The sequence below is a fragment of the Rhinoderma darwinii genome, chromosome 11, assembly GCF_050947455.1.
Source record: "Rhinoderma darwinii isolate aRhiDar2 chromosome 11, aRhiDar2.hap1, whole genome shotgun sequence".
In the NCBI taxonomy this organism is placed as follows: Eukaryota; Metazoa; Chordata; class Amphibia; order Anura; family Rhinodermatidae; genus Rhinoderma; species Rhinoderma darwinii.
In genome coordinates, this window is record NC_134697.1 from 11,397,174 (window position 1) to 11,422,216 (window position 25,043).

The 25,043-nt window shown below is 42.4% G+C and overlaps 1 protein-coding gene across 2 annotated transcripts in view; it reads left to right on the forward strand.

The window, feature by feature from the left end:
- Nucleotides 1-25,043, forward strand: part of CLSTN3 (calsyntenin 3) — a 52,209-nt gene that overhangs the window by 13,399 nt on the left and 13,767 nt on the right. For both annotated transcript variants that reach the window (XM_075842933.1, XM_075842934.1), the window contains exons 3-16: nucleotides 1,895-2,017; nucleotides 2,144-2,339; nucleotides 3,366-3,574; nucleotides 4,377-4,526; nucleotides 11,688-11,873; nucleotides 13,066-13,335; nucleotides 13,526-13,638; nucleotides 18,693-18,855; nucleotides 19,900-19,950; nucleotides 21,198-21,349; nucleotides 21,487-21,635; nucleotides 22,933-23,159; nucleotides 23,868-24,032; nucleotides 24,118-24,263. In XM_075842933.1, coding sequence (XP_075699048.1) covers nucleotides 1,895-2,017; nucleotides 2,144-2,339; nucleotides 3,366-3,574; nucleotides 4,377-4,526; nucleotides 11,688-11,873; nucleotides 13,066-13,335; nucleotides 13,526-13,638; nucleotides 18,693-18,855; nucleotides 19,900-19,950; nucleotides 21,198-21,349; nucleotides 21,487-21,635; nucleotides 22,933-23,159; nucleotides 23,868-24,032; nucleotides 24,118-24,263 — 2,300 coding nt within the window. The remainder of the gene's footprint in view (nucleotides 1-1,894; nucleotides 2,018-2,143; nucleotides 2,340-3,365; nucleotides 3,575-4,376; nucleotides 4,527-11,687; nucleotides 11,874-13,065; nucleotides 13,336-13,525; nucleotides 13,639-18,692; nucleotides 18,856-19,899; nucleotides 19,951-21,197; nucleotides 21,350-21,486; nucleotides 21,636-22,932; nucleotides 23,160-23,867; nucleotides 24,033-24,117; nucleotides 24,264-25,043) is intronic.

Genomic DNA, 25,043 nt, shown 5'->3' on the forward strand with positions numbered 1-25,043 from the left:
ACATAATACTGCCATAGCATGCCCAAATAATATCGCCATACAGCTCTGATATAAAATCACCACTTAGTGCCTACATGGGGCCTAAACGACAGTGATATACAGTGCCCAAATAATACTGCCATACAGTGCACGAATACCAGTGATAAGCCCAAGGTTTCTAAATCTGATGATTCTGATGCCATAGAGAATATTATGTTTCCCCTGCTGTAAATTGTCCCCATTGGCTGATGAACACCATTGGAAAATTTCCCTTTTTGCCCTTCTATAATTCATCGTTGTAAGCTGCATTTTGGATCAATAAATCCTCTAAAGAATTGAACAAAAAATAAATATGAAATAATGACGCCAATGGAATAAAAACACTGCCACCCTCTGTATTTTGATGAAAGGGTATTATCGGGAATGAATGCCAACGTGAAGGGCAGGCTTTGCTTCTTTGAGACCAGGGATTGATCTAGGCCTTAAGTCAACATCTATTATAGGAGTTTGAGCTTTCTGGCCAAAACTGATCTATTATGTTTTAATTCCTAACCACTTTCAACTTCTGCTTGCTGTCAGTGAATTGATACATTCCATTTTACATCAAATGAGCCAATGCGCCAGACTGTATAATGGCTCCGTACAAGCTGTGATTTGTGTGGAGTCTTAATATGGCACACATAGCAGTCTAAGGGACAGTACTTTACCTCTGTACACCTCCGAACACATTCATCTAATGCAGTGTTACCGTATTATAATCTCAGCATTGCTTCTAGGGGAGAATAGCGCTATAACACGGTGCGGTACGGAGGCACCATACGTAGTATGTGTATGATGCCAAGGGCTGAAAACCTGTTCTGATCATGATTAAGTGGAACCGACTCGTTACAAGACAGAGCCTTAATACACTGTAACGAGCAGTGCTCCTCTGTAAGTTGGATATGACCAGGTTGATCTTATACAGAACACTTTTTCAGGCTGATATAAAATTTGGTAGCGCAAAAGAAATCTGTGTGCTATGACTCAGATACTCATCCTTGGCCACCCTTAAAGGGGTTGTCCTGACATTTTTTATCGATGGCCTATCCTTAGGATATGCCATTAATATCCGATAGGTGGGGGTCTTACTCCAAGCACCCCCGCTGATCAGCTGTCTAAAGAGGCAGTGGCGTTCGTTTCCGCGGCCCCTTCAGTGTTTACCAGGCACAGCACCGTGCACTTCGGTAGCGGCTGTGCCTGAGATTGCAGCTCAATCCTGTTCACTTGAATGGGACCTGAACTACAATCCCAGGCTCCGCAGCTCCAGATGTGTACGGCGCGGCGCCTGTAAACCGTATAAAGGCTGCGGCGACAAACTCAGCAGCCCCATCAATTGGCTGATCGGCGGGGGTGCCAGGAGTCAAACCCCCACCCATCGGATATTGATGACCTATCTTAAGAATAGGCCATCAATAGAAAATGGCCGGTAACCCCTTTAAGCTGGACATAGATTTACAATAGTTTGGCCAAGCATGCACAGGTTTTCAATGAGGAGAGGAAAGTAAGCAAGGAATAAGAGGAGAAGACTATCGCCCGCGGGAACAAAGGATCGGGCATGCTGAAATCCAACATGCCGGATCCTTCTTTCCCCTGTCATCTGTCATCACGACGTCCCCATTCACATTAGAGAGTCGGCGAGTTCGACCAGCTTTCCTTTAATGTGTATGGGCACCTTTAGAGAACCTGGCGGAAACTCATGAAAGCATCGGGGGAACATCAATGTTTCTCCTCCTAGGATTCAAACCCAGTTGCCCCTGGTGGGATTTTAAGCCAGGACCCTACTCAATTTATATATTGACAATGTACGGATAATCCTGTATATTATGGACGGGCTTTATCATGTACTAATTACAAAATATCCCAAATCTGTTTCTAGGTAACAAACACAAACCATGGATGGAAGCCCAGTACCAGGGGATCATCATGGAGAACGATAACACAGTCTTACTCAACCCTCCTCTCTTCGCCCTGGACAAAGATGCTCCGTTGAGATATGCAGGTACGCCGGTTGAGATTGCTGTGGTCTCCATCAGCTGGCATGTTGGGAGTTGTAGTTTCTTAACGGGTTGGAGCTCGATGTTTTATCAGACTTTATCCCAAATCACTTATATGTTGCCTGACACAGGTGAAATCTGTGGGTTCCGGATTCATGGGGCTGGAACTCCCTTTGAAGCTGTTGTTCTAGATCGGACAACAGGTGAAGGTCTGATCCGAGCGAAGGGTCCGGTGGACTGTGAGGCGCAGAGGGAGCACACCTTCACCATCCAGGCACACGACTGCGGAGAGGGACCGGACGGGAGCAACAGCAAGAAATCTCACAAGTGAGCAAATGTCCATTACTACACCAAGTGGCCAAAGGTTTAGACCAATGGGCCATTAACAAGCAAGATTACCTAGACCAGGGGTCAACAACCTGCGGCACTCCAGCTGTTGGGAAACTCCAATTCCCAGCATGCCCTGATAGCATTTAGATGGAATATAAAAGTCTTTATCTGCCATGGAATGCTGGGAGTTGTAGTTTCACAACAGCTGGAGTGCCATAGGTTGCTGACCCTTGACCTAGACCATCTGAGGAACTCGTCAACATTTCTTTCTTGAGTTTATGACGTCTTGGAGCTTTGATTGGAAAAGATCTTCATGGGCAACTTTCGGTGGTGAAATGACCACTGTCCCGTGTTACTCTTTGCGGAGACACTTTTCTATGGAGTGCCGTAGGTTTGCCGACCCATGACCAGGGTACAACACGCTTGGTCGCATGAGACTTTCCATTATTTCCTTTGAAGTTCTTGGATATGAAGGACTGTATTGTCCATATGGACTGTAGGTCATGTATGAGCCCCAAGTAGGGCCGGATTATAGGACCTTAAGGGGGGGCATCCACCACCGACCTCTCCCTGATGGACGTGCAGCGATCTAATCCAGCCAAAAAGAGGTAGAGAGGTGGCCATGCATGTGGCCTGCTCTTTTGACTTTTAAGGCCATGTTCAGATGTGGCTGATTTATCATAGATTTTCGTTGCAATACAAAGGGTAAAATCTGTGGCAAATATGCAGCAGTCGCTGCAGAATTTTTCTACCACGGCCTAAAAAAGTCGCCTGCTTGTTGGCTGTTTCCATAAGTCCCATAGACTAGGGGAGAAGGCCACGCGGCCACCTCTTCTATATGTGGCTGTTAGTGGGGATTGGGTGGGGTCAGGGTCCCAGTCATCCTCCACCAACCTTAATCCGGCACTGGCCTCAAGTGGCCAACAAAGCAGCCGCGGAGATTATGTTGAAGTATAAAATACTATCGTTTCACCGTCTCGGGAATGTCTCTGACTTTTTTCCCCTCTCTCATGTCCACACTAGAGCCACAGTTCACGTCCGAGTCAATGACGTCAATGAATTTGCCCCCGTCTTTGGCGAACGGGTCTTCAGGGCTTCGGTCACGGAGGGTCGTATGTATGAACGGGTGCTCCGAGTGCAGGCGTGGGACCAGGACTGCTCACCTCAGTACAGCCAAGTCTGCTTCTACCAGATCCTCACCCCCAACGTGCCCTTCACAATCGACAATGACGGTAAGTCGCCCGCCAGACCCAGATATTCCTAATTGCAATGGACTCTCCATTTATTCTCGTTGCATATAATCCATTGTTCCCTGTTATCAGCCATTTCAGGCTGATTCTTCAATGGAATGACTGATAGGATGTGGAGAAAACGCCCTGCCCGCCATGATCACTCCTATTCATCACATATGTCCTATGCGGAGACCCTCCAGAGATATTTACATCTATATAAATGTGACTGATATCAGCCGCTCCTCTTATAACGCTGCTGCGCTATTATAATCTGCTGAATAAATGCTAATATTACATCTGGCCACATTCACCACTGATGTAATAAAAAAAACACTTAGTACTGAAGTGCATTTGAGTCCTTGATTCATAATCTTTGTTGCAAAAGTTTAATTGAAATGATATCTGTTCCTGGGAAAGCTGGGTGGCAAACAATATGGCTGCTATGACAGATCCCACAGGGCTTTTTAATCATTTTTGTCAAACTCCTATATGGCATATATAGATACATCTACCGCTCCTGTAGAACTAGTCAGATTTGTCATTCAGGAGTCTGGGAAAGCTGAGTGTCACATTAAATCTGCCTCGTTATGTGCTGGCACTGGAGCAGGGAATGTATTACTGCATAACTAGTCAGATTTGCTATACAAGAGTTTAAGAAAGCCAGGTGCCAACCCCTCAATGGCGGCCATAATAGTTGTCACCCAACTTTCCCAGAAACAATATTTTTGTTCATTTTATAGAAGACTCAAGGACTCGATCTCTTGAATATATGGACTGTTTTGTTGGCTTTGCCTGTTAACAGGTTATATAAAGAATACGCAGCCTCTGCAGGCCAGCGGTGAGCGCTTGATCAGATTTACGGTCACGGCATACGACTGCGGGAAGAAACGAGCTGTGGAGGACGCCGAGCTGGAGATCCAAGTGAAACCCACGTGCAAACCCAGCTGGAGAGGTAACATAATAGGGTTGTTCTGCAGCTTTGTAATATAATTTTTGTTTACATTCTTCAACATTTAATGTATCTCTGCTTGCTGTCAGTAAATGAAAACATTCTTTGTTTACATCCAGAGGCTGAAAACCCTTCCTGATCATGTCCAACTTACAAAGGTGCATGGATCATTACAAGAGAGAGCTCTGTGGGTGTGAAGGTGTTAACCAGGACAAGAAGGGAGCTTCATTTTAACCCAGGGAAATTTTTTAGGGGGTGTCAAATTTGGCACAGGAACCCCAGGAGCAAACTTAAATTATTATTATTTTTTAGCTGTGTATAATAGTATTTCTTGGGGATTTAATTAATGTATTATTTGGGCTCTATATGGCGTTATTATGTATATGGCAGTATTATCTTGGCACTATATGGTATTATGCAGGGTGTATATGGCAGTATTATCTTGGCACTATATGGTATTATGCAGGGTGTATATGGCAGTGTTATCTTGTCACTATATGGTATTATGTGAGGTGTATATGACAGTATTATCTTGGCACTATATGGTATTATGCAGGGTGTATATGGCAGTATTATCTTGGCACTATATGGTATTATGCAGGGTGTATATGGCAGTATTATCTTGGCACTATATGGTATTATGTGAGGTGTATATGGCAGTATTATCTTGGCACTATATGGTATTATGCAGGGTGTATATGGCAGTATTATCTTGGCACTATATGGTATTATGTGAGGTGTATATGGCAGTATTATCTTGGCACTATATGGTATTATGTGAGGTGTATATGGCAGTATTATCTTGGCACTATATGGTATTATGTGAGGTGTATATGGCAGTATTATCTTGGCACTATATGGTATTATGCAGGGTGTATATGGCAGTATTATCTTGGCACTATATGGTATTATGCAGGGTGTATATGGCAGTATTATCTTGGCACTATATGGTATTATGCAGGGTGTATATGGCAGTATTATCTTGGCACTATATGGTATTATGCAGGGTGTATATGGCAGTATTATCTTGGCACTATATGGTATTATGTGAGGTGTATATGGCAGTATTATCTTGGCACTATATGGTATTATGCAGGGTGTATATGGCAGTATTATCTTGGCACTATATGGTATTATGCAGGGTGTATATGGCAGTATTATCTTGGCACTATATGGTATTATGCAGGGTGTATATGGCAGTATTATCTTGGCACTATATGGTATTATGCAGGGTGTATATGGCAGTATTATCTTGGCACTATATGGTATTATGCAGGGTGTATATGGCAGTATTATCTTGGCACTATATGGTATTATGTGAGGTGTATATGGCAGTATTATCTTGGCACTATATGGTATTATGCAGGGTGTATATGGCAGTATTATCTTGGCACTATATGGTATTATGCAGGGTGTATATGGCAGTATTATCTTGGCACTATATGGTATTATGCAGGGTGTATATGGCAGTGTTATCTTGGCACTGTATGGTATTATGTGAGGTGTATATGGCAGTATTATCTTGGCACTATATGGTATTATGTGAGGTGTATATGGCAGTATTATCTTGGCACTATATGGTATTATGCAGGGTGTATATGGCAGTATTATCTTGGCACTATATGGTATTATGTGAGGTGTAAATTGCAGTATTATCTTGGCACTATATGGTATTATGCAGGGTGTATATGGCAGTATTATCTTGGCACTATATGGTATTATGCAGGGTGTATATGGCAGTATTATCTTGGCACTATATGGTATTATGTGAGGTGTATATGGCAGTATTATCTTGGCACTATATGGTATTATGTGAGGTGTATATGGCAGTATTATCTTGGCACTATATGGTATTATGCAGGGTGTATATGGCAGTATTATCTTGGCACTATATGGTATTATGCAGGGTGTATATGGCAGTATTATCTTGGCACTATATGGTATTATGCAGGGTGTATATGGCAGTGTTATCTTGGCACTGTATGGTATTATGTGAGGTGTATATGGCAGTATTATCTTGGCACTATATGGTATTATGTGAGGTGTATATGGCAGTATTATCTTGGCACTGTATGGTATTATGTGAGGTGTATATGGCAGTATTATCTTGGCACTGTATGGTATTATGTGAGGTGTATATGGCAGTATTATCTTGGCACTATATGGTATTATGCAGGGTGTATATGGCAGTATTATCTTGGCACTATATGGTATTATGCAGGGTGTATATGGCAGTATTATCTTGGCACTATATGGTATTATGCAGGGTGTATATCACAGTATTATCTTGGAACTATATGGTATTATGCAGGGATTATATGGCAGTATTATCTTGGCACTATATGGTATTATGTGAGGTGTATATGGCAGTATTATCTTGGCACTATGGTATTATGCAGGGTGTATATGGCAGTATTATCTTGGCACTATATGGTATTATGTGAGGTGTATATGGCAATATTATCTTGGCACTATATGGTATTATGCAGGGTGTATATGGCAGTATTATCTTGGCACTATATGGTATTATGCAGGGTGTATATGGCAGTATTATCTTGGCACTATATGGTATTATGTGAGGTGTATATGGCAGTATTATCTTGGCACTATATGGTATTATGTGAGGTGTATATGGCAGTATTATCTTGGCACTATATGGTATTATGCAGGGTGTATATGGCAGTATTATCTTGGCACTATATGGTATTATGCAGGGTGTATATGGCAGTATTATCTTGGCACTATATGGTATTATGCAGGGTGTATATGGCAGTATTATCTTGGCACTATATGGTATTATGTGAGGTGTATATGGCAGTATTATCTTGGCACTATATGGTATTATGTGAGGTGTATATGGCAGTATTATCGTGGCACTATATGGTATTATGTGAGGTGTATATGTCAATGTTATCTTGGCACTATATGGTATTATGCAGGGTGTATATGGCAGTGTTATCTTGGCACTATATGGTATTATGCAGGGTGTATATGGCAGTATTATCTTGGCACTATATGGTATTATGCAGGGTGTATATGGCAGTATTATCTTGGCACTATATGGTATTATGTGAGGTGTATATGGCAGTATTATCTTGGCACTATATGGTAATATGCAGGGTGTATATGGCAGTATTATCTTGGCACTATATGGTATTATGCAGGGTGTATATGGCAGTGTTATCTTGGCACTATATGGTATTATGTGAGGTGTATATCACAGTATTATCTTGGCACTATATGGTATTATGCAGGGTGTATATGGCAGTATTATCTTGGCACTATATGGTATTATGTGTGGTGTATATGGCAGTGTTATCTTGGCACTATATGGTATTATGCAGGGTGTATATGGCAGTATTATCTTGGCACTATATGGTATTATGTGAGGTGTATATGGCAGTATTATCTTGGCACTATATGGTATTATGTGAGGTGTATATGTCAATGTTATCTTGGCACTATATGGTATTATGCAGGGTGTATATGGCAGTATTATCTTGGCACTATATGGTATTATGTGTGGTGTATATGGCAGTGTTATCTTGGCACTATATGGTATTATGCAGGGTGTATATGGCAGTATTATCTTGGCACTATATGGTATTATGTGAGGTGTATATGGCAGTATTATCTTGGCACTATATGGTGTAATGCAGGGTGTATATGGCAGTATTATCTTGGCACTATATGGTATTATGTGAGGTGTATATGGCAGTATTATCTTGGCACTATATGGTATTATGCAGGGTGTATATGGCAGTATTATCTTGGCACTATATGGTATTATGCAGGGTGTATATGGCAGTATTATCTTGGCACTATATGGTATTATGCAGGGTGTATATGGCAGTATTATCTTGGCACTATATGGTATTATGTGAGGTGTATACGGCAGTATTATCTTGGCACTATATGGTATTATGCAGGGTGTATATGGCAGTATTATCTTGGCACTATATGGTATTATACAGGGTATATATGGCAGTATTATCTTGGCACTATATGGTATTATGTGAGGTGTATACGGCAGTATTATCTTGGCACTATATGGTATTATGCAGGATATATGTGGCAGTATTACCTTGGCACTATATGGTATTATGTGAGGTGTATATGGCAATGTTATCTTGGCACTATATGGTATTATGCAGGGTGTATATGGCAGTATTATCTTGGCACTATATGGTATTATGTGAGGTGTATATGGCAGTATTATCTTGCCACTATATGGTATTACGCAGGGTGTATATGGCAGTATTATCTTGGCACTATATGGTATTATGTGAGGTGTATATGGCAGTATTATCTTGGCACTATATGGTATTATGTGAGGTGTATATGGCAGTATTATCTTGCCACTATATGGTATTATGCAGGGTGTATATGGCAGTATTATCTTGGCACTATATGGTATTATGTGAGGTGTATATGGCAGTATTATCTTGGCACTATATGGTATTATGCAGGGTATATGTGGCAGTATTATCTTGGCACTATATGGTATTATGTGAGGTGTATATGGCAGTATTATCTTGGCACTATGGTATTATGCAGGGTGTATATGGCAGTATTATCTTTGCACTATATGGTATTATGTGAGGTGTATATGGCAGTATTATCTTGGCACTATATGGTATTATGTGAGGTGTATATGGCAGTATTATCTTGGCACTATATGGTATTATGCAGGGTGTATATGGCACTGTTATCTTGTCACTATATGGTATTATGTGAGGTGTATATGGCAGTATTATCTTGGCACTATATGGTATTATGCAGGGTGTATATGGCAGTGTTATCTTGGCACTATATGGTATTATGCAGGGTGTATATGGCAGTATTATCTTGGCACTATATGGTATTATGTGAGGTGTATATGGCAGTATTATCTTTGCACTATATGGTATTATGTGAGGTGTATATGGCAGTATTATCTTTGCACTATATGGTATTATGTGAGGTGTATATGGCAGTATTATCTTGGCACTATATGGTATTATGCAGGGTGTATATGGCAGTATTATCTTGGCACTATATGGTATTATGCAGGGTGTATATGGCACTGTTATCTTGTCACTATATGGTATTATGTGAGGTGTATATGGCAGTATTATCTTGGCACTATATGGTATTATGCAGGGTGTATATGGCACTGTTATCTTGTCACTATATGGTATTATGTGAGGTGTATATGGCAGTATTATCTTGGCACTATATGGTATTATGCAGGGTGTATATGGCAGTATTATCTTGGCACTATATGGTATTATGTGAGGTGTATATGGCAGTATTATCTTGGCACTATATGGTATTATGCAGGGTGTATATGGCAGTATTATCTTGGCACTATATGGTATTATGTGAGGTGTATATGGCACTGTTATCTTGTCACTATATGGTATTATGTGAGGTGTATATGGCAGTATTATCTTGTCACTATATGGTATTATGTGAGGTGTATATGACAGTGTTATCTTGTCACTATATGGTATTATGTGAGGTGTATATGGCAGTATTATCTTGGCACTCTATGGTATTATGCAGGGTGTATATGGCAGTATTATCTTGGCACTATATGGTATTATGAAGGGTGTATATGGCAGTATTATCTTGGCACTATATGGTATTATGCAGGGTGTATATGGCAGTATTATCTTGGCACTATATGGTATTATGTGAGGTGTATATGACAGTATTATCTTGGCACTATATAGCAGTATGTAGACTGCAATTACAAGAACTGTAAAAATAGCATGCAGGGGGCCCTATTTTGCTTGTTACCCAAGGCTCTTTTGCTATAAGACCGGCTGTGCCCTCACCCCTATGTACGGTATGCTCCTGCCTATAGACAATTTATAATAGCTTGTTGTTGTGGACTCTGAATAATGGCATACTGATACCACTGGCGACATCATACATGGGACATGACATGTGGAGTTGCATTCCATATTTTTAACATTACCACCGGGGCCCGGACCCAGGATGATTTTTTAATTGGGGTCCAGAGAACAATAGTGACATGTGTATGCCCAGAACAATGGGACATTGACACGTAGAGCCCTGAGAACAATGATGCCCTGATACATGAGGTCACTGATAAGTACAATGACTACTGGGCACTTGTCAGCAGGCCTTTCACTTATTAACCCTAGAATGGGCAATGTACAGAAAAAGTCTAAGAGAAGCCGTATGGTGCAAAATTATTACTGAAACGCATCTCCATCCGTACCTAGCTCTGTTAATACAACCCTTTCCACTCCCCTTCAATTTGGTGCTCAATTTTTTTAAATCTCTCTGCTTCCTGTCATTGAATAGGAACATTCTAGTTTACATCCAGAGGCGGAAATCCTGTACAGACCTTATACTTCCCACAGCTGAAAGTTTCATACAATTGTGTCAGGTCTAGACAATCCTGTGAGCTAAACACATCAACAGCACAACCCTCTCTACTGTCCTGAAAGTTTGTTACAATGTATCAGTGCAGTTTAAATGTATACACAGTAACACAGATGATTGTCTAGACTGGATATATTTGTAGCAAACCCTCAGCTATGCGATTAGGTATGTACAGGTTTGCATCCTTTGGATCTATACAGGAATTTCTTCATTCACTGACAGCAAGCATATATCCCTGTGTTGGATCCCTTATGCGCCAAGTAGCTCAACAGGCTTAACCCAATGGTGCCTCATCTTCCTTACCCACATGGCCTAGGGGACAAGTCCCTCTTCTTTCTTCATGTGATTGTAGGGACTCTCCTGTCCTGGGATTGTGGTGATGGAACCAGCACCTATAATAGGGCCCCTTTTTGCTATAGGGCTGATCTCAGGTGTACTGCCTCAGCTATGGTGCATCTTCACGGGTCAGTAATAGTAATCTGCAATCTGTGGCTCTCCAGCTTTTGTGAAACTACAACTCCCAGCATGCCCCGACAGCCGAATTATGACTTGTAGTTTCACAAGAGCCACAGGTTGCAGACCACGGCCTGGAGCTTTTTGTAGGGACAGATCCAGGCTTCTCTCTATACACATCCCTGAATCCCTATGCATCATATTATCTGTGTATTATTCACTGTGTGTGCCGTTACATAAAATCTTTGTTACCTTCTATGGCGCAATTCACACGTGAGGTTAACCTCAAGCCTCTGGTTCCCTCCCCGACAGGCTGGAATAAGCGTATCGAGTACGTTCCTGGCACCGGCAGCCTGGCCTTGTTTCCCACCATCCACCTAGAGACCTGTGAAGAGCCAATCTGGAGTATTCAAGCCACGGTGGAAATCCAGACGAGTCACATTGCCAAGGGCTGCGACCGTGATAACTATTCAGAGAAATCATTGCGCAAGCTGTGCGGTACGTCCGTCACCATGTAATACAATGCCCGCCGGGCTGGAAGATAAGACTTATAATTCCCTTGTATTATGCTGGAAATTAGGCAGCGTTCTCATAAATAACAGGTTTGACAGTCCTTATATTCTTGCCAGGGGTGTAGAAGCAATAGAGTGCACGAGTTGTATCCGGGGCCCCTGGGGGCCCAGGTATAGCATGTGCATTGGAGCTTTATACAACACCTCTGAATCTATCACTTACATTATTGCAGTAATGAATCTGGGGCCCTGGGAGATTATAAGGGGCTTCTGGTTTAGAAAGTCCATTCTCAAATAACTTATCAGTTAATATTGAGATAAAAGAAGGGGTCCCACTTTCAGAACCCTCATCTATTAGCCAAAAAAGAGCATGTACAAGAAGTGTCTCTTGCTCTGGAGGAACTGGCACATCCGTGCATTGCATGGCTCGATCCTTGATATGAATGGGTTGTGTAATGCTTCATTTCTCCTGTGGTGGCGCTGCAGGGAAACTGAACACTTGCTGCCAGGTTTCCACACAGATTACAGCTGATCGCCAGGGGGACCCTTTTAGCAAAAATTGATTGTCCAAAACACAGATGACATTTACAATTATATGAGGGGGGTTGTCACTATTATACAGCCTTTCCCTTTAACTAAAAAAAAATTGCAAATAAATTACCCTCTTCAATGAAATTGTTAAAAATTCTATTCAATTGGCTCCCATATTGGTTGTCACCCAGCTTTCCAAAACTCTTTTATTATATAATTCTGCATTTACATATTTAACAACATTTAAATCCCAAATCTTGGGATTCATTAATAGCCCCGCCCATCTGTCTAGAAACGCCCCATTTTATAATACACATTAGCATAAATCCTTTGTCCGATTCATGGGACTGTCCTGCAAAAATCGGGCAAGTAAATATGAATTTACGCATTATATTATCGCCTCCCATATTCTTGTATAAATTTGTTACATTTGACATTCAGGACTGTGGGAAAGCCGAGTGATGATCCTGGTTGGAGCTTTAATAGTGCCCATATTAGTTGTCACTCAGCTTTCCAAAAAACAGATGTAACAACTTGTCAGGAGCGAAAGATGAATTGACTTATGGTTACTGGTGTAAATTCTCCCCAACAGATTTATTTTGATTGTTTTTGTAATTTATTAAAACCTCCGCTTGTCCCCCTTATAGGAGCTGCTCTAGGGGATGTCGACCTTCTACCCCCATCTAGCCCTACATTTAACTGGACCCACAGTCTTCCCATTCAGGATACACAAGACAGCAGCCCGGTCTTCTGGTTTAATGGCTCCCAATCAGTGGAGGTTCCTCCTGGGCGGTTACCTGCAGGGGGCGGAGCTGCTGATCACCTGACTCTCTCTTTTTGGCTGAAACATGCTGGGGGCAGCGGAGGGAAGAGCGGGAAGGAAGAGGAGGTGCTGCTGTGTAACACCGTGCAGAATGGTAAGAGTATAGGATAATGGTCTCCAACCTGGGGCCCTCCAGCTGTGGTAAAGATATTACTCCCAGCATGCTGGGAGTTGTAGTTCTGCAACAGAATTCACTGGCATAGGACATTAAGGAAGTCTAATGGTCTACGAGGGTCTTTTCTTGTTACTTAGCCAGTTTTTGTCACGTCTCCTCTTTCTCGCAGACGGCAGCTTCTCGCACTACACTCTGGCCGTGCACGGTTGTCGGATCTCATTCCTCTACTGGTCCCTCCTGGACAGCGCTCACCCTGTTAAATTCCTTTGGAAGCTGGAACAGGTAATTATATACAATCATATATGTCCATATGTAATCAGGTATGAGAAGGTAATGAGGGTCTATATACAGTGATGGATTATGGGGGATAAGATTTATATAAGGAAAAATATAGGTGCAATATTCTGGACCTATTGCCCATGGTGCTGCCTCTGTCACATGTAGCCCTGTCCTCACTAACATCATCACATGACAGGTCACACAAGATCAGTAAACTCGTCTCCTAAAATACTCTGTGCTGCTGGGGACCCTGCTCCTTCCACTATGTAAGGCCGGATTCACACGAGCGTTGCGTTTTTGCGCGCGCAAACAACGCAGCGTTTTGCGCGCGCAAACACTATTTGACAGCTGCGTGTGTCATCCGTGTCTGATGCGCGGCTGCGTGATTTTCGCGCAGCCGGCATCATAGAGATGAGGCTTGTCGACGCCCGTCACTGTCCAAGGTGCTGAAAGAGCTAAATCTTACAGCACCCTCGACAGTGAATGCCGAACACAACAGCGAAAACCCTGTTAAAAAAAAGATAAAGTTCCTACTTACCGAGAACTTCCCGGCCGTTACCTTGGTGACGCATCCTTGGTGACGCGTCCTTGGTGACGCGCCTCTCTTGACATCGAGCCCCACCTCCCTGGATGACGCGGCAGTCCAAGTGACCGCTGCAGCCTGTGATTGGCTGCAGCCTGTGCTTGGCCTGTGATTGGCTGGAGCTGTCACTTGAACTGAAGTGTCATCCCGGGAGGTCGGACTGCAGGAAGGAGACAGGAGTAATCGGTAAGTTAGAACTTCGGTTTTTTTTACAGGTTCATGTATTTTGGGATCGCAAGTCACTGTCCATGGTGCTGAAACAGTTTAACTCTTTCAGCACCATGCACAGTGAATGTCTCCCGACGTCGCGGACCGGAATTTTTTTTGCCGGGTTCGGCCAAAACGAGTTTAGCCGAACCCGCGTCATCCAAGGAGGTGGGGCTCGATGTCAAGAGAGGCGCGTCACCAAGGACGCGTCACCAAGGACGCGTCACCAAGGCAACGGCCGGGAAGTTCTCGGTAAGTAGGAACTTCATCTTTTTTTTTTACAGGTTTTTCGCTGTTGTGTTCGGCATTCACTGTCGAGGGTGCTGAAAGATTTAGCTCTTTCAGCACCTTGGACAGTGACGGGCGTTGACAAGCCTCATCTCTATGATGCCGGCTGCGCGAAAATCACGCAGCCGCGCATCAGACACGGATGACACACGCAGCTGTCAAATAGTGTTTGCGCGCGCAAAACGCTGCGTTGTTTGCGCGCGCAAAAACGCAACGCTCGTGTGAATCCGGCCTAACTCTCAGTCTATGATCTTCCTTCTCACATCATGACACACACAGATCTGCCCAAATTTGTCACCCAAAGGATTGGCAGCTATAAAATGTCCTTATCACACCCGAGTTGCCCATCAACATGATCATTAGTCTCAGCCAAAAGGGCAGGGGGGATAAGCGGCTGCCAGATACCGCTGTGACTGCTTATTTCTGTGGGAAATAAGGATTCAACAGGTTAAAATCCAAACATTCTGATCCTTGTTTCTCTCGATATCAGTCAGCAGGGACTAATGTCATAGTGATGACCTGAGACTCTTCAGCTATTGTGAAACTACAACTCCCAGCATGCTCTGGCAGCCGCAAGCTGGGAGATGTAGTTGCACAATGGATGGAAAACCAGTTTGCAAACCTCTGATCTATAGCCAGGTAACCCACAAGATCACAACACTCCTATCCTGAAATACTCTGTGCTGCTGCTGCAAGAATCTAATTAAAATACGCATTATCGACAATGAACGGGTTTAAGAATATTCCATAAAATGTTAATTACACGCGTTATAACTCTGCAGTGGATTCTGACTTCTCCTCTGTACATGTCTGTAGGAATATAACATCTTCTAGGCAGATATAAATATTCATGAGTTGTAATGAGACAATGAATATTCCGTGTACCGTCAGGAGCTGAAAGAACGATGAAAGAATAAAGGGCTGCATCAACAGGCGGAGGAACGAGGCTCTTTATCAATGATTTGCATGTTCACGTTAGGTATAATGTAGTTAGTTAGAGTAACCTTTACTTATATATTAGAGAATTGCATATATAGTAATTCCCTAATATAAACCTATTACTAAAATCGCTCCCTTATTGAGCAGCTATTACAGGAACATCAGCTACCCCATGACAGCTCTCCCTGGCACACCTAATGGATATGGAGGGGGGGTCATAATGTCAGACCCTCTCCTCCTTGATTTGGGAGAATGCAGGTGCAGGTTGTGTGTCCATTCACTTTAAAGGGAGCTAAGCTGCAATACCAGAGACAACCCAGGGGTGGCGCTGTTTCTAGGAAGAAAACAGACTTTTTTTTTCTTAATCTTGGACAACCTCTTATAAGGGAGCTATTTGGGTTATAGGAACATGTTAGGGAATTGCTTTATATGCCGTTCTCTAACATACATGCAGGTGTATTACAATATATATATTTAGCTAGCACTGGCCAATACTAATGCAGTGTGCTTGCCATTTTAAGAAGTTGTCCTCTTTGGACATTACCTTTTTGTTAGACGGATTCCCCCAATAATAAGGTGATCACAAGGTGATCACCAGCATGTGTTCAGTTGAGCCACAGCGCCACCACAGGGGAAACTAAGCATTACACAGTTCTTATTGAAATCAATGGGTTGTCTGGGCAATGCATGAACATAAAGGACCATTTAAAGAGAGATGCTGTAAGTAGTTGCTCTTCACTCGGGGACCCCCTGTATTAACTCCGTATATTCTAATGGATATTTAAAAATGTGGTTTCCTAACCAGAGAGTCTCCATTAACTTTATTCTCTATGGGTTGCAATCTTTGCAGCTGCCAACGTGCGGATGCCTCAAGTTGCACCCATTGGGCAATGCCATGACTTCCCATGGCAAGTGGAATCATATAGTGGCAGCGGTGCCAAGGTCTATGTCCAGTCTTACCCCACCATTGTTGCAGTAGCGAGGACATTATGAAAGGGACATTAACATTATAATAGAAGTATTATTGGAGTGCGTTTCTGTAATGAATGGCTCCTCCATACTTTCTTACTTCATTCTTATCTCCTCCTCCTCCTCTTTCTATGGTATTTCTTCTTTCTTTATCTTCCTTCGGTCTCCACTTGTCTCTGCTCTTCTGTATTTTACTATAAAAGACATCGTCCTTGGGACTTCAGTGTCTCTTTTATGTCTCGGATTCATTTGTAGGGGAAGAAAGTGCGGGCCGCACAGCATTTGTAGGTGTGGGGGGGGGGAGTAAGCTGGCATGTCGCTATGCCACCTGCTCACTGCACGGATCGCTGCCCCTCATCTTGACTTTCTTTCTTTATGGCCTATTATTCACTATTATCTATTGTACCCGCTTCTTCTTCTCCACCGCTGTCCTTATATTCTGATCAGTAGTTCCCTCCCTATAGATTGGGGCAGATAGACACAGGTGACCTGCATTGCTTGGCCCTCCACATTCCCTACTCGTTCTTCTGTCCTCCATCCCTACTTGTCTCTTCGCTCTTCCTTCTTTCCTACTTGTTCCTTCTCTTCATTCTTACTACTCATTCTGTCTCTTGTCCGTATCTTCTTATTTCTTCTCCCGCCATAGCTACTTATCATTCTCTTCTCCTACTCTTTTACTTCACTTACTCGTCCCCTCTGTCCATCTTCCTCTTCATCCCTTCTTTTCTCCATACCTACTTTTTCTCCTTGACTTTATTTCCACCTACTCATCCGTCCTTCGTACCCACTTATCCCTTTGCTCTTTTTTTACCCACTTGTCCCTTAACTTTACCAAACCTGGGTTTACGTGCTACTATTTTGCAAATATCCAACTTGTGAACCCATTTCTATTATCATTATTCTTTTTTATTATTATATTTATTATTATTTATTATTATTTTTTATACTATTTCTATTGTTCTTTTTTATTGGTAAAATTATTTAAGAAATGTTATTATTTCTATTATTCTTTTTATTATTATTGTTTTTATTATTATTTCTTATATTTTTTTATTATTTCTATTCTTTATTATTATTATTATTATTATTTTTTTTATTATTATTATATTTATTATTCTTTTTATTATTTTTTTTTATTATTATTATTAGTATTTTTCTACTATTTCTATTATTTTTTAATGTTATTTTGGTTATTTCTATGAATCTTTTTTATTATTATTTATTATTTGTTCTTTTTTTATTATTTCTAATATTCTTTTTTTAATTATTGTTATTATTATTATTATTATTTTATTTTTAATTTTTATTATTATTCCTTTTTTTATTGTTACTATTATTTTTTTATTATTATCATTATTATTATTATTATTGTGAACCATTCTACAAGTTTTTAGGTTGAAGATTTTTTTCAATTCCTTTATAACATTGATCATATATGACATGTTTAGGCCATTCATTCCCATGCTGGTGACTATAAGGCTGGGTTCGCACACCCTATTTACGGACGTAATTCGGGCGTTTTAGCCTCGAATTACGTCCCAAAATATGGCTCCAAAGCGTCGGCAAACATCTGCCCATTCATTAGAATGAGTTTTACGATGTTCTGTGCCGACGGTTATTTTTTTTACGCGCCGCTGTCAAAAGACGGAGCGTAAAATAGACGCCCGCGTCAAAGAAGTGCCTGTCACTTCTTGAGACGTAATTGAAGCCGTTTTCCATGGACTCCATGGAAAAACAGCTCCAATTACGTCCGTAATGGACGCTGTGAAAAACGCCTGCAACATGCCATTACGTCTGAAATTCAGGAGCTGTTTTCTACTGAAAACAGCTCCGTAATTTCAGCCATAACGGAGGCTGCCGTGTGAACATACCCTAAGACCCCGGTTAACCCATTCTGATAATATTGATTTCTTACATGCAAAATGAATTCTTTCCTCCTTCCCTACTCTTACCTCCTTACCTCTTCCTTCACTCCCCTCTTTTCTGCCTTCTTACTTTCTTATGGAGCAGTTTTGTCTTCCATTGACCTCTATTCCTTCAGTCTACATCTAATTTGCTGTTTGTGTCTCAGGTCTGTGACGTGGAGTGGCACCATTATGCTCTGAGCCTTGAGTTCCCAACTGTGTCTCTGTATGTGGATGGGGTGACGTACGACCCTGCACTCATTCATGATAATGGAGCCCTGACACCTCCTCAGCGCCAGGCCAGGATGATGATTGGTGGCTGCTGGACAGGTAAGGAGTGATGGAGAGCAATAAGGTTCGGGTCGGGGGTGTAAAACAGATTTTGTTCTTTAAAGATAGGAGCACATGTAAGGGTGGGAGCAACTGGGAGACTCCTACATGGGTCTGACTTACTAGACTAGCACCCAACCTGTACCCAGGGGTATAGCTATAGCGGGTGCAGAAGTAGTGGTCATATCTGGGCCCTGGTTCCTGAGGGGGCCCAAAGGACCCTCTACCACATAACAAGGTATCAGTATTATAAATGGCACTATTAAAGATTTAGCATTTGGGCCCGAAGCTTCAAGCTACGCCTCTGCTGGTGCCCACATGTTTTCCCTTCCTGCTACACCATTTGTGCCTACTCATCACTTGTACCATCTTATCTATTGGTAGTCTCTCCTTATTACCTGCTCATTCCTTCATCCGACTTTACTGACTTAAAGGGGTTGTCCAGGTTGGGGGTTGTTTTTTTATACAGGATAGGTCTTCTGTATATAATCAATGAGGGTCCAACACACAGACCCCGCACCGATCAGCTGTTCTGGCTGCCTCCGGAAGCTATGCAGGGGTCGGTGCCGGAAGCAGAAGGCTCTGACCACTGTATAGCGGCCATGCTGGGTTACTGCAGCTCTTCTTCTATTCATTTGAATCTGTACCCACATTTGTGCTCATATCCAAAATCCATACAACCCACTTGTCCGACCCAAATTACTCGTACCTGAAAACATAATGAAATCAGAATTTGGACCGGCATATACAGTATCATAGACAGACAAGAGGACATAGGAGTCCGAGCAGTGTAGTTCTATATCGCCAGATAATGCAAGTCAAGGTAATTCTCAGACAATTTGTAACTCAATGGTCACATTTTGGAGATGCCTTTCCAGTCTCTACTCTGGATATTGGGGTTACAACTGTTCAACTACATTATGAGGGATCATTCATGGCCATCTTCCCTTGATTTTCACCCATGGGTGCCAGCCCTGATAAGTGAAATAGTAAAATCATACATGTACGGCTGCTGGTATGAACACGTGTTGGTTCTTTTAACAGATGAGAAGATTTCGGTAAAAGTGAATGATGGTGAAACAACAAGAACATCAGGTACAATTCAAAACGCTTTACTGCCTGCTGTAAATATGCATGTGAGATGAGATATTAGGCCCCAAACCGGAAATAATGGGCCACGAGTAGATCATGCATGAAATTTCGTTCACATGTAGTCGAAATTTTGATTGTTGAACGCTGTGATATAAAGGGATTGTGTAGGTTTAGAAAAACATGGCTGCTTTCTTCCAAAAGAAAGCCACACCTGTCCACATTAGCTGATCTACAATAGCAGACACAACCCATGGAGACGTGTGGCGCTGTTTTTGGAAAAAGCAGCCATGTTTTTCTAATCCTGGACAACCCCTTTAAGTCATATGACAGAACTTTCATGTTGTACAGGATAGTTGACTCCCCCCCCCCAACCCCTCCCCTATGGATTGCAATTGAAATACCATAAAACTGTTGTATTACCTGTAAAGGATCTGCCAGACACAGCTTCTGTGTCGACGCCCGTGGGTAATCAGTCTGCACCTGCTCCTAAGTCTGAGAGAGTGACACGATCTTTTACCAGTCAGGCTGGGAGGCTGAGGAGTGGGAGAGCCTATCACAGCCTGGCCAGATGGAGCTAGCTCCCACCCTCTGTCTATTTATACCTGCATTTCCTGCTCCTCCTTTGCCTGTGATTCTGCCTGTTTCCTGGCTCTGCTGCTGCTGCTGCTTGTACTATTGACCTCTGCTTCATATTGACCCTGGCTTTACTGACTACTCTCCTGCTCTGCGTTTGGTACCTCGTACACTCCTGGTTTGACTCGGCTCGTTCACTACTCTTGTTGCTCACGGTGTTGCCGCGGACAACTGCCCCATTTCCCTTAGCTTCCTTGTACCCTTGTCTGTTTGTCTGTCGTGCACTTATTGAGCGTAGGGACCGTCGCCCAGTTGTACGCCGTCTCCTAGGACGGGCCGTTGCAAGTAGGCAGGGACTGAGTGGCGGGTAGATTCGGGCTCACCTGTCTGTCTCCCTACCCCGTCATTACATTACCATTGTGGTTGCCCAAGGTTTTCATTGACTTCTATGCGAACCTTATAGTTGATGGGCACAGTTGGTCAACTTTAGGTGGCCACTACATATACAGTAGCATGGGGTACCAGACATTGCGCAATATTCTTGTAGAACATAGCCAATGACACCCACCGTGGAGAAGTCATCATCATCATCTAGCTGTTGCTGGATCTTGCAGGACACACCTTGTTCTCCGCCATGGTTGACTCTTCTGGCCTTCTAACCCTTCTCTTGTACGCAGGCTCCACTGTTGGGCGGTTCCTGCGAGGTTACGTCTCCGGCCTGTCCCTGCGTCTGGGTCCAGTGGATTCTCGGGAAGTGATTGACTGTCTATTTGCTTGTAAGGAGGGTCTCCAATACACTGACTTCGACAGCCTGGGTAAAGGAATGAAGGTAAGGCAACACATATAGGGTTGTTCGATGTGTTATACCATGACTTACTGCTATGTATATATCTATGGTATATAATAAAACTATATGGTCAAGTCTACGCATGGTCAATATAAGACCCTTTTGAAATTACTCCTCAGGTTCACGTCAATCCTGCCCAATCACAACTGACCCTGGAAGGGGACGATGCCCTGTCCTTCAGCCGAGCTCTTCAGCATGTAGAATACCTCAACTCTTTACAGTTTCCAACACCAGGAGTGAGACCCCTTAAACTGCAGACAACAGTGAGGTGGGTGGTCCCCGGACCAATGTCATTGGATCAAACATTAGGTCCGACAGGCATCTGCATTGTGAATATTAATAAAGCCAATGACAACCATAGACGTAATGACAATCAGCCAATATGGCGTCCAAATCAATAATCTCTGTGATAATTGGTGGTGCACCTATAGATATTGTAATTGCAGTGTCCTTTTTAATTTGGAGGCTGATTCCACCATAGACCAGTAGATCTAGAACCAGTGGATCTTCTGGTGGGTCTAGATTCTGACAGCAGAGCCCATGAGGTCCAGCAGAGGACAACCCAATTTGAAGATGTCTATGGAGCAGATCTCAAACCTTTAGGGTCTTTTTCTTTTATTCAATCCCATCCTCAGCCCTTACTGATAAGACCCTGGTGTGCAATGATAACATTAGAGGTTTACCATGCAATATAATGGGGGCATAAACGTATTCTGTATAGTTGAAGGGTGGAATAATTTCCTCTGGTGGGTCCACGGTATCCAAGTCTATCTCCAGTCCTCCAGGTACATAGGGAACTGTAGGTAGTATTGAGTCACGATGACGTATCTTGCTAACTATATAACTAATTATGTAATGGGTTCTTCATAGTATAAACCCTATATAGCTTAATGCTATCGTATACATGGCAGCATGTGGGGGCGGAAATCGCCCTCTAGTGGCAGAAACAGGTTGCTGAGATTTTTACAAGTATATGGTGGAAACAGAGGAACGATGCTCGATACTAAAGAAACAGAACACCGTAGAAGTATCAAGTATATTAAAGGGGTTGTCCACTACCAGAAAACTGATGACCTATCCGGTAGGTCATCAGTATATGATCTGTGGGGGTCCGACAATTGATCCCCGCACCGATCAGCTGCTCCAGTGGCCTCCGGGTACCGGACGTCCATGCCGGAAGCAGATGGCTCCGGTCATGGAATAGCGGTCGAGCTGCAGTATTCAAGTGAATAGGAGCAGAGCTGCAGTTCTTCAGCACGGCCACTATGCTATGTATGGAGCCAACTGCTTCCGGCTCCGTACACTGCATACTGTGCAATAACATCCGGTCCCCGCAGGCAGCCGGAGCAGCTGATCGGTGCGGGATCCGGGTGTCAGACCCCCACAGATCACATACTGATGACCTATCCGGTGGATAGGTCATCAGTTGTCCAGTAGTGGACAACCGTTTAAGAAAAGGCTCCACATTATCTTTTCCGCTTATTTCTTATATAGAAAAATGACCTTGAAGAGACACTATAAGTTCATGCGTCTGGTGATAATGAGCCCTCTGACTCTTTCTCCAGGTGTCTCGCTGATGAAGGATGTCTCACAGTACCAGATCTAGATGGGTACCTTGTGGTACTGCAGCCTGATGCTCCCCAGGTCCAATTGGCAGGGTCCCCTCGATCCGCACACCCTGTATCTGACTTCCAGGGACCACTAGGTGTTCCGATATTTCCAGAACTGAGAATTACCTGCACTGTTTCTCATAATTTGTCTCCCAACAAGCTGGAAAGAGCTCCAAGATCAGGTGGGTGACAAGTCTACAGCCTACCCTATAGTCTCCAGAACCTAAAAACACACCATTGAACCAACTCTTGCTGGAATCTTTCCTGTTTATCGGATTAGCAGGGATTCTGGACTATCAGATTCCAGGCAGGTTTTCTGCTTCTATACAAATAAAACATAATCATTATATAATAATTTCTGTGACTTTCTAATATACTTTGCATTTCAATTCCTTTCCATTTCAAAAGCTCTGCTTGCTGTCAGTGCATATTATTTACATCCAGAAGCTAAATAACACATACAGACCAAATACTCCTCACAGCCGAGGATTTTCCACAGTTGTATTAGGTTTAGACAATCCTCTGTGAACTAAACAGTCTGGACGTCATATTCCATATTGATACATTTTGCCTGCACTGATACATTGCAGCAAATAAGAAGTGAGATTTGTGCTGTTGAGGAGTTTAGCTCACCGAGGATTATCTATACTTCATACCATTGTAACAAAGCCTCAACTGTGCAAAGTATTCGGACTGTACAGTTTTTTAGCCTCTGGATGTAAACAAGAATGTCCCTATTCACTAACAGCAAGCAGAAATATGGGAATTTTTCAGGAATTAAAACACAAAGTATATTAGAAAGTTGCAGAACTTTTCAATACACATTGATTAACAGGAACCCAAGTCTGGATTGCTCTTTAGATTTTGATTTTCTGCCTCTGTGTATCTAGATGTGCAGTCCCCTGATGGGATAGAGTGCGCCCTGGAGAGGTGTGAGATAGGAGTGGTGGGGGAAGATCTCAATCCTGAATACGAGAGCCTGACTCTAGATGTCTCTTCTGCGTGGCAGCGTGGGCTCGAGATCGAGAACAACTCCCGGAGTCTGCGAATTACAGGTAATGGGTCTTAATAAAATAGTCAGATGAGGATAATCCGAACACAATGCAGCATGAAAATCCCTGAGCTGTGCGTTTTATCCAGGTGTGCAGAATGTAGCGGTGTACGAGGACATCCTCCGCAGCGTCAGTTACCGCACAGGGGCCCGGGCTTCATTATATGCACGGAAATTTCACGTATCCTGCAGTGAGATGAACGGGAGATATATAAGCAACCAGCTCTATACTGAGGTATGTACAGGATTACTGCACAGCAATGTGCTCACATGAAGATGGGGTCATCCCAAAAGAATGGGGGGGGGGGGGGGGGTTGACAACTGCTTTCAGCACATTACTGACTCCTGACAAACTAAGCTGAATATCGTAATTAACTACAATACATTTTTACACCAGCCATTATATTATTGCCCAATATACACAGAAATAGAACTACTATAATACTGCCCCTAAATACAAGAATATAACTACTATAATACTGCCCCTATATACAAGAATATAACTACTATAATACTGCTCCTATATACAAGAATATAACTACTATAATACTGCTCCTATATACAAGAATATAACTACTATAATACTGCTCCTATATACAAGAATATAACTACTATAATACTGCTCCTATATACAAGAATATTACTACTATAATACTGCCCCTAAATACAAGAATATAACTACTATAATACTGCCCCCTATATACAAGAATATAACTACTATAATACTGCCCCTAAATACAAGAATATAACTACTATAATACTGCCCCTATATACAAGAATATAACTACTATAATACTGCTCCTATATACAAGAATATAACTACTATAATACTGCCCCCTATATACAAGAATATAACTACTATAATACTGCTCCTATATACAAGAATATAACTACTATAATACTGCTCCTATATACAAGAATATAACTACTATAATACTGCTCCTATATACAAGAATATAACTACTATAATACTGCCCTTATATACAAGAATATAACTACTATAATACTGCCCCTA